This window comes from Ascidiella aspersa, chromosome 9 (assembly GCF_963924565.1).
Source record: "Ascidiella aspersa chromosome 9, kaAscAspe10.2, whole genome shotgun sequence".
NCBI lineage: Eukaryota > Metazoa > Chordata > Ascidiacea > Phlebobranchia > Ascidiidae > Ascidiella > Ascidiella aspersa.
In genome coordinates this window covers 12448572-12467164 of record NC_139455.1, presented here as the reverse complement: position 1 = coordinate 12467164, position 18593 = coordinate 12448572, and the positions used below count along the sequence as shown (strand labels likewise).

Below are 18593 nucleotides of genomic sequence, written 5' to 3'. Positions count from 1 at the left end.
CAAATGTAAAAACTGAACCTATTTTAAACATGGTATGAGAACATAAATATGATAAATATGAACTAAAAGTTTGTCAACAAGTGCAGTAGTGCACATGAAGATCAAACAAAAATATGGCGCTGAGTGATACATCATGCAACAATTGCTAAAATTGCACTGCTAGATTTTGCAAATAAAAAGTACATTCCCTTTCAAAGAAACTTTACTGTTACTTATAGTTTATTACACCTACTGTTAACTTGTTTAATTCAGGGTTGCCACATAGTTCTAAGAATTAAATTCAAAGACATTCAAAGACTTTTCAAAGACATTTTTTAGATATTTAAAGACCGAAAATGAAACACTCTGCATAAAGCGGAGGTCATTTTAAAATCAAAACCGTGACACCTGGCTATGATTTTATCAAAAATTCTAAACATCCCAATAACAACAAAACTCAGTATGAAATTTAAGTTTCGCCACAACATAAATCCAGGTTGTAATTGTATTAGGTCAGGGGTCGGAAACCTTTTGTATGCCAGTGTTAGTCTACGAAAACATGCAAAATATCAACAACTCACATGCCAAACATTTTTTCTATGTTTAGTTTTGCACTGGCAACCAGGGCTGCGGAGTCGGTTAAAATCACCCGCGTCCGACTCCAGCCAAATGTGCAATTTTGTAACTTAAATAAGATGAATATTATTCAGCAATCCCTTCGTAAGGATTATGAAAAAGTTTGCTGCCTTGTCAGTTTTAAAAGTTGGTACTGCGCATGCGCACACGTCAGGTAGTTTTACCTAGTCATTACTCGAGCCCCAAGTCAAACTCCACAGCCCTGCTGTGATCTGACATCTAATTTACGTATCTTGGGAGACGCCATTAAACCTAATTGCATAAGTTTAAATCATGTTAATATACCCTAACCCTGCTGAGAAAAAGAAACGGTCAGCAACACAATACTGTGTCCGATATTTTGAAATATACTTCAACGCTTTTCAGCCAATATACCCAGAAACTAATAGTTTGGCTTTTAGCTTTATCAGTCGCACAAAAAGTGCTTACTTTTAATGCACAACGCAGTGAACGTCATGCCATTTAGGGCATTGTGACTGTAATATGAATAGCCGTAAACAACAAGTTTTAAGACACCAAATTGTGACACAAACATCGCAGATAGAACTGGAATATTTGCAACCATTTAGTTAGCGCTATTGTTAGTGATGTAATAATAACGTTCCCTAACCCTAACCACCTACGTGATAGTAATGTAAAGGTTACACTTTCTTTAGGTGATATAACATATGAGTTAAATCATTTGGTGTGCCCTAAAAAATCATATCGCGTGCCATTTGTGGTGCCAGGGGTTGACGACCCATGTATTAGGTTATATTTTAAGTTGCATAGAAAACTATTTTAAATCACATAGTAAAATAAAAATTACAACACACACTCCATGACTTTAAAATTAAAAACATTGTGCCTACATTAGAAACATTAGCCCTGTACCAAAAGTCACTGCAAGCAGTCCAGCTGTTTTTCTTTGATGCTATAAAAATAGATACAAACAGTGAGTTATCTCATTTAAAAAACGACTTGTTTCTGTTAATACGGATTAAAAATAATTTCTTCAACTTTTGCAATATTGCAGCAAAGTTCCATATAAAATAAATTCAAAGACTTTTGAAAAAACAATTAAAACTTTTCAATACACAAATCAATTCAAAGACATTCAAAGACTTTCAAAGACTCAAAAGACTTTGTGGCAACCCTGCAATTGCTTTAAATATTTTAAAACTATTCATTTTTATAGCAGCAGGTGGCATCTGTATAGTATATTTTTGAGCTCTTATTGAAGTAAACTGAAGATTTTACACAATCCAGGGTTTAGCAAATAGTAGGTTTGTTAAAAAAACAAAAAATCAAAATGGTTGCCTTGCATAATACGTTATCAAGATTCTACTGTAGCAATTTGAAATTTCATGTTGATTTTTTATCTTGAAATGTATCTAAAATTCTGTACTTAATGGTTCAAGGTGTGGAGAATGAGGCCATGCAACCCAAAAACTACTTTATTTTATAAACTTTAACTACTTAATCAACATAATGCATTTTCACAAATTTAAAAAGCGCTTCTCATGTAACTGTAGCATGCAGTAACATATAATGCCATCTAAATCAGTGACTTACTAACTGGTACCAAAGTGTGCTATTTCATATTTAGTTGGGCAAACAGAAGCTTTAGTTAGATTGACAGACGAATTTAAGTTCATCAATAAATTTTTGCCAATTCCTGCATACTGCATACCAAGTACCGTTAGTGTTAAAGATGTTGCGACAGACGTAACGAATGTTAACAACAATGATTATGAATAATATATTTCTGATAAAACAAAAGTATTTAAGAATCTTGAATAAAATAAGAGATAGTTTTACCTAAGAGTTGAACAAGGTTTGGATGCTTAATTGACTTTAAAACAGCTGCCTCTTTTAAAAATTCATCTGTGTTGGTTGTGTCTTCCCGGAATGTTTTCACAGCAACAACTTTATTGTAGCTTAAACAAAAAAATAGTTTTCTAGTGAATATCTATGGTAGTTAAAAACTTACATAAAAACTAAAAGAATATTAAAGCATAATCTTATTTGGTTGCATAGTTTTGTCAGTTTTCAAATCATGATTCACATGGCTACTTGAAAAAGATCAAACCCATTTCAATCAACCTTTACTGGGGATTTTCTCCTTGACTATCTGGCAGAAACAATTTTTGGACTTTGAAAATAAATTAAATGAGGGTATCCATAAAGTCTCTTTCCATTTAAAAAAATTATTAAAAAATGAAATAATGAGATATCGCAATAAGGTTTGTTTTATGTCAATCAGTATTTAATAAAGTTTTGATTGGCACTAAAATTTATTGTTTGAGACAAAATTTCTAAATTAACCGTTTAGATGTGCTTCGTGCAACTAATGGTGTCCATATAGAAGTGTATTAAATAAAGTAATGATATTTTTAATTAAATGTTGATTAAATGTTTAGAAGTGTATTTAATGTGTCAAACTTGGCCTCCGCCTCTTCTTTGATCACATGCCTCACCAAAATCAAAATCTTTATTAGGGCAAAGAATAATATTTTTAAATTGTTGTTAGCCCTTACTCATGCTTTCTAAACAGGCCAGCTAAGTGCTATCTCCAATGATGTAACAACATTTTTAGGTCATTTACATTTTTTAAATTTTGCAAGCATACCGCCTGGAGTGTCGTTTACTGACTTTACTTGCTACATGTGACTTTGAGCATAAGTTTCAGTGGGTTTTGCTAACATCACAAACCAATCTAACTGGGTCTGACAATCTGGCCACACTGTCAGAGCGCATTTGTTACATGCTACCATGCATGTTGTTGTCACCAGGGTAGTGCCTGCTGGGACAACAACTACCCAATAGTGACAATAGAATGACTAAGATAGTTCAGTGTCACTGTTGAGCATTGTTGCTCTACTTGAGATTTGCAATTAACTTTCTGTTCATCACAAAACTGAAAAACTGGAATAAAGAGTGATTTTAATGCTATACCCAAACTTTTTATCTCGATTGTAATCATAACGTGTATGAACCTAGTGTCTGCAGGAGAATTTTGTTATCATAGTTGTATTTGGAATTGCATTTTTATGCCAAAACACTTAAAAAAAAAATTAAATTTTGTGTGTCATTCGGTAATCCAGATTCTTCCAGCGAACAGTTCAGAGCAAGAATGGAAGAATCTGGTGACCAAATACATTATGGATATTCAAACCACGAAATGGCTTCTTTAAAAGCTTATTATACCAGCCTTTATTGGCATTGGAGAGATTGTGTTCATTGTCATAACAAATAATATGTCAATTGCGAATAAATGTCAAAGCTCAAAAATCCGAAACCAACATGAAAGAAGTAGAAATAAAAATGTTGCAAAAGTTGTTTACAGATGACAGTTCTGTACAAACAGAGAGAACAGCTGTTAAAATTCAACTGATCATAAGAGCTGAAATTAAATCACCACACACAAAAAAACAGGTAGTGATTTTCATGACTTTTCTGTTCTTCAAAAAGTGTAAGGCTTTATCTCATATATTAACTGCATGTTTCAGTAGACAAAAAAAACTTCACAAAGGATTAGTTTTCACACTAAGGGCAAATTAGGCTTAATCTTTAGAAAAACTAGTGTAATTTAAAGTCATATAAATTTAGCAAAGTATTTTCCAATCTAAAACAGAATTTTTAAGATGATTACCATTTTTAATGAAGTGTTACAACAAAATATAAATCAAGCATGCAAATAGTTAATAAAACCTAAATAAAACCTCACAAACAACTGTCTTGCAAAGTGTTACAATTGCCAGGCAACAATTGCTTTAACTAAATAAAGTAAAAATGATGTAATGCACAGGTAATACAGATGGAGTAAAAAATGCATAAAAGTAACAGAAAGAGGAAAATTTCAAAATGTCAAATAAAATAGTATAAAAAATAGTATAAAAAATAGTATAATAAAATAGTATATAAAAATCAAATGTTTAACTCAAGGTAAAACACATTTTCTATTAACTAGCATGCCATTGTTCTCATACAGGTCACGTTTGTTTATTTAATGTTTCTGATTGCCATTCAATTTATAACAGTCTAATAGCATTGGCATATAAACAAAAAATGGCTCCATCACTGTTATAGTATAAGACAGAGCCCCAGAATTTGTCCCTAGAATGTTTTCCATATCTCTGGAAAGGCTATACTATTTAGTGGGGAATTGGGTTTTTGGCTAGCCCACAAAAAAATATTTACATTTTCAAAATTCAAAAACTACAATGCTTTGGGTACTACCGTTTCCATACTGCTTCATAAACATCCCCATACTGCCCTCCACCCAATCGAAGTTTCATGTGGATTTCTGTGCGATCAAACTCCCATTCATCACAATGTGGTGACATACTGTAAAGCTGTAATATTATAGAATACCCAATATTAATCATTTAAAATACAATTAGTAATTTCTATTGTCTAGTTAGTCAATCGGCCTATGTACAAAAACATGTGATTTTTCCTAAGCAAAGTGTAATTAGTTTGTTTATAATTGAAATATTTAACTTTCTAAATAATACTTATTAAAAGGTTACTTTTATTTGCAAAAATACAACAGCAGCAAAACTACAATCTCTTTTATTACAATGACAATGAAATGAAAATTAAATAAATGATCTGAGGCACAAAATTTCATTTATTACAGAGTAAACAATAGTTAATAACACAAATAAAAATCTTTTTGATTGGTAGTTTATTTAATTTAGCACAAGGAGACCTAAGAAATTGCAATTGGTGCATTGGTTTGATTAACTATGTAACTAAGCTTATAAAATCTGTAGATAATGACTTGATGCAGGAGAAATTAAGCACCAGCTTTACATGTTTGTTAGAAAATTAAAACCAATACATATTCCCAGCGCATAATCGTTTTGGGCATAGGTGCCATTTTGGTTGTTAGGGTAGCGAACCCATTACCAACAAAACATAATAGCTCTTGGAAAACAGATTTTGTGATTCCGTACATTTTCATCCTACAAGTCCTGCGATACTACAATACTACAGCACAGATATTGTGGTAATATTATACCCTGCTCAGAATAAATAAATTGCCTACGCTCTCTCTGTCACTAAACAATAAGCTTATACCGTTACACGATTACTTATTCATAATATCCAATTTTAAATAAAATCACTACAGCAGCGTTTAAATTTTTTCCATTGTGGCAGAACTGAAAATTTTGTTTTTACATAGTGAGATTGGCAGAAAGTAAAACAAATAAATAGAGAGTTTTACATTGTATCTACTTTGAATGATTCTTCGTTGTTTTCATATTCCCACATACTTTTAATAAACTTATCACTATACTTTGTTGTTAATCAGATACAAGTGCGAGAGCAGCGAAGATTTTGAATGCAGGTTTTTGTTATATGTGCGACGTGGATGGAGTTTGAAAGCTAATGCTTTGGATTATTATGATTATTAATTGCATTGAGCGACCGAATGTCACAGAGATGAGATGCTCAAGGTAGAATATTGGATCTTTAAGATTAAAATCTTAAGGAATTTAAATTATATCCTGCTGTTTATAGTGGGTAATGGAAACCAAATTTAGAAGAGTTAATGGAGTTGCAAATTTTGATGCGCTCACTATTATAGGGAAAAAATATTTTACTAACAAATATTTGAGTTATGTTTTATGTTTTTATCTGTGTATAAGTGTTACCCCAGGTTGTATTTTAGCATGCCCCACATGTATTTGCTAATATCACAAAAAAATACCCCTTTAGCACAAACTTCTTTAAGCTAATTTACTCATTAATAGCCTTGTTCATCACAGAAACATGTCAAGGTAGATACATTTGTTGGGAAAGCACAGCATTTAACTTTAAGGACGGGACTAAAAACATAATTTTTGCTAAAAATGCTTGTCACCAGAAGGCTGGCAAGATTCTACCAGCGTGACAACAACCATTTTTTTTCTTAAAGACACTTGCCAGTCGCATAATCAAAACTCCTTTTCTACAACAAAGTAAAAAATCAGGTTGACCGTTTTGTCTATTTCCAAATCAGTTGTTGGCTTGACACATATTTTACTATAAATCATTTTTTCTCCAAACACATAATGCTTATCATCCTTAGCTTCACCTAAATCAACGCAAGTTTGTATTTTGTTATTTCAGTGCTTTGTTTTTGCTTTTTTGTAGGTGCAAATTAACAGTTTAACAGAACGGTATTTAATTCAGGAAAGTTTCACACACTGCTAGCAAACCTATAAGCTGTGCTACTTGGGGTGTATATAGAGCTACTGGCTGCATATAATATCTTGTTAATTGTGCATAACTTTGTGGAATTTTAAGGCATTTTCCACATACAAAGAAGCCCAGAGCATCAAAAAACTTTGCACACCTACATTCGGTGCCAATAGTTTTGGGCTAGGTTGGTAGCACTTAACAGATACATTCATTCCCATAGAGCAGGGGCGGGCAACATAATCAAAAAACTTTGCACACCTACATTCGGTGCCAATAGTTTTGGGCTAGGTTGGCAGCACTTAACAGATACATTCATCCCCATAGAGCAGGGGCGGGCAACATACGGCCCGCGGGCCAGGTCAAGATTTTGAGCGGCCTGCAGACAGTTTCTGGTGTGCATGATAATGTGGCCCGTGGCCACATTCTGCCACAATCCCCCACTACTTGCTTACTACGTCAATTTTTTATAAATATTGTTATTTATTCTTTGGCTCTTTGTTTTCTTTATGTTTTTAGATTCTTTGTTTTGGGTTGAAATTATATTTAAAATTTACAAAGTAATTTTCCCATGGATTTGTCCAGAAAAGTAAGTTTGAGAAGGAGTGTCACGAATTTAACAAGGATTGAATGCCCAAGTACTTTTTCACTCAAATCGGCAAGAATCAGTATTTTCTTTTGAATAACAAAATCCGAATGGTGAAAAACAAATGATTCCGGTTGCACATCAATGATAATAAAGAATGTTTGGATGTTAAGAGATAACAATAATTCGCTAATAAAAGCATCATCAGTAGGGCAGTTATTTTTTGACCTAAAAAAAGAAATTTTGACATAAAAATATATTTTTTTGATTATAAATATATTGATTATTTTATACAACAGCATTAGTATCTTGGCGTCGTCAACAACACGTTTTTGATGTTTCACTGACTATCGGTCGAACACAAATCAGCTATTTTTTCGGGTTTATGCAAAATTATTAAAATCTTTAGTTGATATTTTTGTCATTTCAAAAATTTAAATAACTATAAATTGCCGAAGAAAACAAGACGCTGGTTATTTTAGAAAATGTTGTCAAGAGAAAACAGACAGCAAATACTGTTCAATACATTTGTCCAAATCAGAAATAAATACCTGTATAATCCAAAAACGAAGCTGAGCCTAATGCGATAAACTTGGACAGGGTGGATAATTCTGGAAGCTCACGTATACATAACACAGTTAAAATGTTGTTGAATATAACTCAAAAAAAAAAAAAACTTTTTTTAATAACATTTTAACATAACGTCAATTATAAAAAAGCTGATAATATTTTTTTAAATTTTGTAAACGATTTATGTGCATTTTTAATTGTTTTTGACTTGAAATAATTTTGACAAATTTTTACCTAAGCAATTATTTATCTCATAAAATCTAAACAAACCGATTTTCGGTTTATAAGTTGTACTTAGTTTATTCTTTAAGCTGGCAAAAAAGTGTTGTTATGTTTAACGAGTACAACGTTGTCGCTATTATGCAACAAAACATGCAAGCTTTGACAGTACTTAATCCGGCCCGCCAAGTACTTCATTTGGCCATATCTGGCCCGCCGACCGAGAGAAGTTGCTCGCCCCTGCCATAGAGGCATAGATTGTAGTACACCGAAAAGCCATCACAGACCCGCCGTATCTGTCGACCTACTATGCAAGCACCGCACGCTAGAAAAACAACTAGCCTGCAGTGAGGTTCGAACTCACAACCTCCGTTCAAGCCGGGACGGTCGCTCTACCAACTGAGCTATACAGGCTCAAAGAGGAGCGAGTAGAGAAACAGGCTCAGAGAGGAGCAAGTAGAGAAACAACCATACGCCAATGCTTGCTCAATCTGTTAGTACAAGCAACTTCATATAGATGGGGATCCAGAGTACTGTATCACTATTCAATGAAACATGTGCACACATATGTGTTAACAACTGAAATCTAGCCGGTCTGAAGCTGCTTTTTGACCAACGATTACGGCTTAGGTATTATTAGTATACCGAAAGCCATTGCAGACTCACCAAATCTGTCTGTCAATGATGCAAGCAGGGCAGGCTAGAAAAATAACTAGCCTGCAGTAATGTTTAAACTCACGACCTCCGGTCAAGCCTGGACTATCGCTCTACCAACTGATCTATACAGGCTCAGAGAGGAGCGAGTCAAAAAACAACAATACACCAATGCTTTCTGAATCTGTTAGTACAAGCAACTTTAATTTTTTTAATATATACATTCTTTTAATATATACTAAAAACAAGCTTAATAATTTCTTGCCAGTATTTTCAACACAAAAACATTTGCTCTTTCAACCCCCTTGTCCCTCCCTCCATTATAAAGATGAAAAGTTTTGCTTTGTTGTTATATCCATAGAACATTTAGTGCATGCTCCACTTGTAAGATAGCGGTAAACTCGTTTAGCTTTTTAAAACATGAACTCATGTTCAACCCGTTAGGTACGTTTTGCTCGTTAGGACTTGTTCATTACAAGGGCTGAATCCATCAGGTTTCATCATTATACCTGTTGTTGCTTAAAAGAAATTCCACCACCACAAACAATGGTGACAATATATCCAAAGACTAAATTCCTCTTATAACACAGGCCAACAAAAAAATATTTTTTTCAAAAGGCATGATGTTAGATTGATTTAGGGGTAATATCAGGGGCGCTGAGTTCGAAAATACCATTACTTTTGCTTATTTGGCTCTAGGTTTGGAGATATTGCTTCTCCCTACATATACAATGAAAAAATGTTTGCTAGTGAGTAACACAGGTTAAAGTGGGTATCATAGGTCTAAATAAAGTGCTGGCTTCTCGCCTCAGTGATCATAACATTCTTAATTCGGCAACAAACATAAAGTTTTACCCCGGACGGAGAATAAATTTTAATGCAATTTTTACTAGGCTGTAACTTCCGCAGCTTTGTCAGTGCTGTCTACTTGTGGATTCGAAAATAAATTTTCCTACCATTCCATGACGCCTTTCTGTACCGATCGGCTCAGTACAATTTAATTAACAGCCTTAATTCAAGACCAGCTGTTAAACATAACATCTTAGTCAAATATGCGTCGCAAAAAAAAAAAAAAACCTTATTATTTGTGTAGTGTTGATTGTATTTACGCCTTAACGTATAAGGAAATAACTGGCGCTAAGTAATATTTCGCTTTGTAGTGGTGCTTAACACAAGTTGTCCTACACCAACTGAGTAAATTTCCCGCCGAAGCCACTCGGGCGAGTATGTGTCAATCAGCACTCGCCCGGAGCGATTTGCACTCGCATTGGCGAGCGGGCGAGTGCTTAAGCCCAACCCTGAAGAGCAAAAGTTTCAACATGGTGCACACTCAAATGCTCCTTATTTAGGGAAAAATCACTGAAAGAAGGTGAAGGGCCACACAAAAAATGGAAAAGCCCTGTCACAAGGTGGCTACACCATGTATCCCTGCTTTTTTTGCTACTGGGTTAGCCAGGCCACTGAAACCTTTGGTCAGTAATGGTCACATCATTTTACCCCTATTGCACATTAAATTGGGTTTGATGAAACAATGTGTCAAGGCCTTGATAAAGATGGTGTGAGTTTTGATTACCTGTGCAAAATATTTCCTGGTCTTAGTATCGAAAAGCTGAAAGCATGAGGAATTTTTGATGGGCCACAAATGCAAAATTTAATTAAAGATAACGTTTTTCCGTCACATATGACTGAACAGTTGTACAAGGATTTCTTGGAAATGCAAAAGCAAGCAACTATGTGGATTTTGCAGGAGTGATGCTAACAAACTTTTATGCTCTTAGATTAAGGATGAGCATAAAACTTCACTATATATTCAGTCACTTGGATCGCTTGACGGACAACCTCGAAATATAAGTAATGAACGAGGTGAAAGGTTTTACCAAGATATCAAATTAATTGAAGAAAGAGTTCAAGTTAGATGAGGTATCACATGATGTCAGATTACTGCTGGTGCCTAATGCGAAGCTGTCTACAACAATATTGCAGGCGAAAGTCTTACAAGAGGGCTTTCCTGCAGATGACTTTGCTAATTTGAGTAAATAACCAGATTCGCAAGTGTTTTCCTCTAAATACTCCGTGGTAAATGAAAAAATTTGATTGCTTGTTCATTTTGTCTGTTTTTAGAAACTGTTGTCTGTGTAGGCTTTGGCATATATGGTTTGTTAATTCCAAGTAACTGCTATTTATTGTTCACTTCAAGCAAGTTTTAAAGTGGTGTAAGACGGTTAGTCTCACAAATTTCAATATGCTAAAAAAACTGACGAAATTTGAATAAATGTTTTTATGTGTGGAATATATGGAAAAGAATAGGTCTATGCAGCACTCATTCATTTAGCTAATCTTATTGTGCCTTTACCTCCTGATAATTGTTGTGGTTTTAGTGCAGATGGACTTACTATAACATTTAATATAGGCCATTGCTTAAGATAAAAGGCAACCTAGCGTCAACTTTAAAAGGTACCAAAATTATCTAAATTTGCTGATATCTTAAAAACTAGAGCCAATTTGCAAAAAATAATGGCATATTTGAGCTCAGCACCCCTGATATACTCTGAAATCGTTCTTACCTTCAATGTCAAAATTTTTTTGTTGGCCAGTGATAATTGTCCAATATGTTTTACCAAATTAAAAGCAAAACATTTTGCAGCCTCATGTAATTAATTTTTCCATGCAGTAATTTTACCTCTTCCTAATCCTTGCGAATAGTTTAATTTTTCATGGTAGTGTACAAATAAATAAACGTTGTTGTGCAGTAGCAAGTACATAAAAGCTTTCAGCTCCAATTAAGTGTAGCCTAACTCCCTAACTTTTAGTTTGTTCAACTATTCTTTGCATATTTTCGCTACCCTGTAAGTCTGCGCTTAATGTCACTACAATCACATAACTGCAGTTTGTATGCAGCAATAACAGAAATCAGATCACAGCACACAGTGTCTGTATTTCTGGCCGCCCTGTGCGGTAACTGTTAATGTACTTATCTTGATTAAAAGTAATACCTTTTTGATCAAGCATAACATCCAACCTGATATAGCGGAAACTTTCTGAACTTTCCTTTCCTACTTGAAAGGTACTTTGAAGTGTTTGGATGACGCTGTCTTCAAAACATTGTGATCCAGCCCATAACAAGTCATCAACATACACCAGCAGTATTCTGTGCAATTCCTGTCCATCGTGCATGTAAAATAAAGCATGATCAAGACGAGATTATTTACACCCAACTGATAACATAAAATCTTTAACCCGTTCATACCACAATCGGGATGCATCAACAAGGCAGTACATACATGCACTTCTTGAGCTTCCATAATACACCTGGAGGTTGTTTAGCTTCTTAAGGTGGTTTAAGAAAAATATCCCGTTCTACAAGGTTACCCTGGAGAAACGCTGTCTTTATATCAACACTATTTAATGCCCAGTGTTTACATTGTATAATAGTAGACATTACTCTTAAAGAATCTTTAGAACCCGCCGGGGATTCCTTTTCCAAACTCGTGAAGTTGCGCTCTTCAGCCTCCAGCAACCAAACATGCCTTTGGTAACAAACCCTTATCTGTTTGTTTCATGGTACAAAACCAGCGAACCGAAACAGCTTTCTGATTATGCTGAGGCACAACCGCATGCACAGCATTATCTTTCCAGCCTTTTAACTCTGCAAGCTTAGAAATATCATAACGAACCGGGCTGGTAATAAACACCTCATCCATACTCACATTCTCCAGTTGCGTCAGGTATCATAAATGTGAAACGTCGTCAAAATTTATACAACCTTTAATGCCATCGAGCTCCTTTGGATGGTTGTACTTGATATTGTAGGCGTCTTTGTGTTTACCAGTTCCCTTTCCAGCGCGACTTAAAACTCTCACTGAACACAAAACACCATCTCTGTTATTGAACTTTACACACTTATTTACAAGTGACTTTTCACCAAGTACTGGCTGGATTGTCATACGAGGTTCAGCCACAGGACCCGTTCCGTGTGCAACCAAAGTATCATCCGAAGGAACAGGGATGCCGGCATCAGACAAAGTGTCAACAGAAGCGTGATCATCTAAAAAAGAGGGTCTATTCTCTACAGTAAAATCATTAACAGGAGCATATTGGTCAATAGAAGAGTCGTCAGAATCATAAATGCTATCATCTTCCTGCCTTGATATCGACGAATGTGAGGTTTGCTTTGCAGGAATGGTATCTGCACTATTATTGGTTAACTAACTATGAACAGACGCAGGTTCAACTAATTGTACTCTACAGTGCTTTGATAAACTGACCACCATGACACATAAAAACAACAGGCCCATCTTGACCGAGCATTGTTGCGGGCCGCTTCCATTCTTTTTGATCCTGATGTTTATAATAAACACGATCACCTAGAATATATGTGTCACAGGTTTGTCGTGTCTGTTTCCTCAATGCTCTGCGAATCTATTCTTGAGAATTCCGCAGCAATTAAAGCCTTTCGAGCTGTTTGCAGTGCTGAAATGTGGTCCAAGCCAAGGCTGTGTCCCAATCACAAGCACCTTCTGCTCTTACTTTGTGTAGGGTTTCAGTCAGAATTAGGTTGTGGCGTTCACATAGACCATTGCTCCAAGGTGAGACTGTAGTTGTTAACTTTATATTGAAACGACTGCACATCTCAGGAAACTCATTGTTATTAACTTCGCGCACGTTGTGACTGAAAACGCATTTAGGGGCATCAAGGATACTAACCTCAGGAAACTCATTTAGGGGAATCAAGGATTACTAAGCATGCCCAAACTGTAAATGTAACTTGCCAATACTCTTGCATTTATCTGCATCTGTCATGTTTTGTAGAAGCAGAACATTCTTAGAAGATTCCACATCCCTGCTGGGAGAAATGTTGACACAGTAGTGGCCACTGCTTGAAAGAAATAGTTCAACAACTTTGTTAAACATTGTTGCACAATGATGTGCAAGGTCAAGCGTAGTGCTTGTCCATTTTAATGAGGATTTACTTACTAATAAAGGTAAATCAGCTTTTATAACCGCAGCATCAACATGACAGGATTTTCATGCGATTAATGCTGAAATTAATACTTTCTTTTCAGAGACTACTTTTCTCCCATCACCAAAACGAAAAACAGTGTGAGATGGGGTAAACTTTACTTTCTTTTTAAAATCAACATCTAGGTTATCCATATAATTTTGAAGCCAAAGCTGGCCACAAACTGTTTTTGAGCAAGCTGTGTCAATAATTCCAAATTGAAATGTTTCTCCTAAAAAAATGTCTTTATAACTTGAAAACCAAATTAATTTGCTCCTCCTGTGTGTTTTCTGTAACATTTACTGAAGCATTATCACTCTTATGTGGACATTGATTTGCCCAATTCATCTTGGAGTCGCATATCACACATCTCAATATTTTACCAAACTTGTCTTGGGGGTTCAATTTTTTATTTTTTTATGAAACGGGTAGATTTGTTATATTTATGCTGATTACTTGTCACATAGGATTCTTCTTTAATTTCTTTTGCGTGGGATTGCGACATACATGAATCAAGAGGATTTGTAAAAATTTGTTTAAAGGCAGATTTCATAGTAAACTTAAGGCCACTTGTCATAGTTAGAGCTAATTGCTAGTTTTTAGGACTTAAATCCGCACTATCTAATATTTTAAAGGTTAAAATAGCGTCTGGAAGTTCCATTTTATGAAAGGACATTTTGTATGAAAAATGTTCAAATTCTATCATATAGTCTGCTATACACATATCTTTAGTTTTAGCAAACCTCGTGAAATTTGCATATGTCGAGTAGGCTTTACCAACTGTCTCGGTTTGAAATGCGATGTCAAGGTAATGTATCAGTTGTTCCATACCGGTTTCAGAGTGCAGATCTCCATGCGTGAGTTGTGCAACAGCCTTTTCAGCCTTTACATAACACTCTAGGCTTTCCAAAAGCACAACGATTGCCTGTTCTTTTTTTACCGCAGGCGTTACAAGTTGGCACATTTTAACTTTGGTTTTCCAAGATGAATATGGCGTATCTTCCCTAAACTTAGGGGGAGACTTCATTGAACGATTTGTTGCCATCATTTAAAAGATATCAACCATACTCTCCTTCCATTGATAGTTGATGTCAACTGAGGTCGACTGAAGTCTTTATCAGTTAACAGACAATAAACACAATGATGTTTACAACAACTGAGTTCCTTAATTTGAATTAATCAACAAAGTTATCAACGCTAGTAATAATTAACACAGCATAAATATAAAACTTAACTTTCACCGCAACAGAGTAGATGTTACCACTAACGAAGGCGCGTCTCAAATGAAGGACAAACGAGACACGTTGATGCTCTAGGCCAGAGGTGGGCAGTTATTTTTAGCCGTGGGCCGCATGAGAAACTTAAAATGGGTCAAAAAAGGATCTTAAATACACGCAATATGACGTCATACTAAAACAAATAGGCTAACGAATTTGTTATTCCGTTTGGAGTTGTGCGAAAATGTAAATCGAATTTAAAGAAGCCACAAAACGCTGTGCGAAACGCGAAAAAATTGCGACTATTTTGTTTGAAAATGCAAATTTCAATTTAGATTGAGAGGGGGTGTGAAGCATTGAGCAGAGACAAAAAATGTATATTGCTTGATATATTGGCGTTTATCAAGTTGTTGCACGCGTTGAACCAAAAGTTAGGTTTAAAATACGTAAAAATTTTGTACAAAAAACGTACAATGTTTTTTCTTTTTTTAAAGCTTTAAGTTACTGATGTCTTACTTGCGGTACAACAGCCATATTGCAAAGACGATACAAATGGTGAGAAACACACAATGTGGTATTAACTAAATTAGGTTGACAAATTGTAAATTGCTATGTTTCAGAGTTTTGAAAACGCTTCATATTTTAAAACCGGAATACATTCGTGCGCAAAAAATAGATAAGTGTTAGGCTAAGGCAAAGTTCGCCACTAGGAGCAGTGTTTAAATAAAATAAAACAACAAGGTTAACAGTTTTCCAGCACTTTTGTTTGAATGAACAAAACAACAAGGCACAATCAGACAAACTACTCCAAATGTATAATAAATAATAGTAATTAAAGTCAATAATTAGGATTGTGGATTAATTATAATATATACCATGGGTTTTGTATTCTTGGCCACAGGGTAATGCAGAATTGTAACCAATCCATCAGAAGCATAGGAATGGTGGTGAACAAGTTCTGGAAGGGTTTTGTACCTATGTTCACTTGCTATGTAAAACTACGAAAAAATAAAACAAAGTTCTTTGTTACAATTTAAGAAGTAATAAATTTTATCAAATTTTGTCAAGCAAAAACAAACCAAACAAAGGCAATAAAATGCCCTAGCCACACATCAATTTTGTTTAGTAAGCATCCAACTATACTTTAAGCAGGCCTGCACAACATGAGACCCACTTTAACCTTTTAATGCAGCATGCCTATAATTCCACAAAGCGCTATTTTTTTGTTAAATTAGACTACAAATACGCGCAATGTACAAAAATCATTTATATGTGCTTAATGTATCACATATTCTGTTACATTGAAAGTTTTGCCAATTTAGACTAAATAAACACGTTATTTTGATTCGCAGAATAAAAATGGATTTCAGCTATACAATTGTGCCGAGTTTACTCGAAAACATTATATGCACATTACAATGATTATATCAACTTCAGTAAACAGACTACAAAGTGTATTTTTTGCCTTTTTGCAGAGTTGTGCACTGTGCAGGCCTGCTTTAAAGCAACAAATCATTTAAGCTGGTTTTGTTGAGGCCAGTCATTATTAAAGAATTTATAGCATAGAAAAAGACTAACACTAAACATTCACGACTAAATGAACCCAGTTATTCGAGTTAATGTATATAAAAATGTTAGGACTGCAAACCACAACTGGGTAATATTGTGTGGCACAGCAAGCAACTATATAAATACTATTTTTTTTACATTGAGGGTTAGGAACATAGGCGCCAAACGTGGGTGTGCAGAGTGTCAGTCAAATTTCAGGGCGTTTTGACGTCCTGCCAGAAACCCAGGGCGTCCAAAAACACTCTGCACACCCACGTTTGGCGCCTATTATCTAAATATATTACACTCACCAAGCCAGAATCATCCGTATTAATTCTGTAGTGAAATACAGATGCATTGTATCTAACAGAAACTGATAAATGTCCAGGGCAACTTTCACTATCACGTACCTTGCATAAAACATTAAGAATTAATGCACTTTAATTTTTACACACTGAACATTGTTGTGAGTGCAATGTCTAAATGCAATATATGTATTATGCAGCTTAATCAGAAAAGACAAATATTTTTTTAATAAAAAATTGGTTGGAGGCCAATAACTATGCAGAAAAACACTTGTGCACTTAAAAAGTTAGGCAATAATCAGTATTTGGTTGAAACAACACATTTGATCAATAGGAGAAATAAGAAAGCAAACTTGTCCATTTTAAAAAACGAAATGTCAAAAATCATTATGTTATTGACAAATCATTATGTATAGCTTTATCTTTAACAGATCTGATAAAAGATTAGTGTTAAAATCTAAATCTGCCGTTCAGTGTTTTCTCTTCATTTTTTTACAACACAGTATTTTAAGTCTGTTCAAAAGTAAGGATATACCTAATTTTGGACCGTTTATGGATATATGTAGCTGAACTGAAACTAATTTGGACACTTTTTTGTTGTAGGTAGCTAGAATAAACTAATTTGAGCACTTTTTTTATTTTACGAGCTTGGATAAAACTAATTTATGCACCTTTTGTCTGTATGTAGCTCAAATAAAACTAATTTTGGCACTTTTATGGTTGTCTGGACTGAAACTGTTCTCAATCAAAAAATTCTCAAGTAGAAGGTCTTCCAGTGATTAGTATAAACATGTATGACATGTTTACATAACAATTCTTCGCAAATTTTTCTACATTGCACTTCACTTTTAGAAATATTTTACTAGGTTGTACCTAAAATTTGCTGGGTATAGATTTTAGCGTGTATAAAAGGGGTGGGCAACTTCTCCAATCGGCGGGCCTGATATGGGAAAATAAAGTACTTAGCGGGCCGGATTCCTGATCAATATATTAATTGTACTGCCATAGCCTACAGGTTTTGTCGCATAATGACGGGTTGTGCTCTTTAAACACGGCAACACTTATATTGCACAGCAAACATACTGCTTTCTTGCAGACTTCAGTAAAAAAGTACTTGGGCATCCAATCCTTATTAAATTTGAAACTTTACGTTTCTTGCAAAAAACCAAGGGAGAATATTGATTGTAAATTCTAAATCTAAATATTAAGAGGGCGTTCGAATCCACTATATATAAGACAAACATTTTGTAGTTGATAGTTTCAAGGTATACATGACGCTTTATTGGAAACACTTTCCTCAAAACATAAACTTACCAGATGCAGACTTCAGTAAAAAGTACTTGGGCATCCAATCCTTGTTAAATTTGAAACTTTACGTTTCTTGCAAAAAACCAAGGAAAAATATTGATTGTAAATTCTAAATCTAATTTGAGAACACGGCAGAACAAGATCGCAATCGTCTGAATACCACATAAATCTGTTTGAATAAGTCCTAAATTCTTTGGAATAAAGCCTAAATGGCCAAAATAATGACTGAAACTCTAGGGAGGGGGTATGGGATAATCGGGGGCCATGGGGCAGTTAGTGATGTACTTAGGGGTGGGGTGTAAAATGTTTTATAGGCCTGATTCTGCTCATTTTGGTCTTCTTCCGACAGGTTTATGAATTTTTATTCCAGAGGCGACAACCCCCAGCATGCATTCCACTTT

General features: G+C 34.8%; 1 protein-coding gene, 1 non-coding gene and 1 pseudogene across 4 annotated transcripts in view; 1 reads left to right on the top strand and 2 right to left on the bottom strand.

The window, feature by feature from the left end:
* LOC146133033 (tyrosine-protein kinase ABL1-like) overlaps nt 1-18593 on the bottom strand; it is a 77304-nt gene that overhangs the window by 40417 nt on the left and 18294 nt on the right. For all 3 annotated transcript variants that reach the window (XM_083397959.1, XM_083397960.1, XM_083397961.1), the window contains exons 3-6: nt 16891-16989; nt 15907-16029; nt 4837-4952; nt 2416-2534 (exon numbers count right to left, since the gene is read on the bottom strand). In XM_083397959.1, the coding sequence (XP_083254085.1) occupies nt 2416-2534; nt 4837-4952; nt 15907-16029; nt 16891-16989 (457 nt within the window). The remainder of the gene's footprint in view (nt 1-2415; nt 2535-4836; nt 4953-15906; nt 16030-16890; nt 16990-18593) is intronic.
* On the bottom strand, nt 8501-8575 carry Trnap-cgg (transfer RNA proline (anticodon CGG)). The gene is given in 2 exon segments: nt 8501-8535; nt 8539-8575. It is a non-coding gene; the product is annotated as a tRNA-Pro (tRNA).
* LOC146133034 (uncharacterized) lies at nt 10347-10847 on the top strand (annotated as a pseudogene).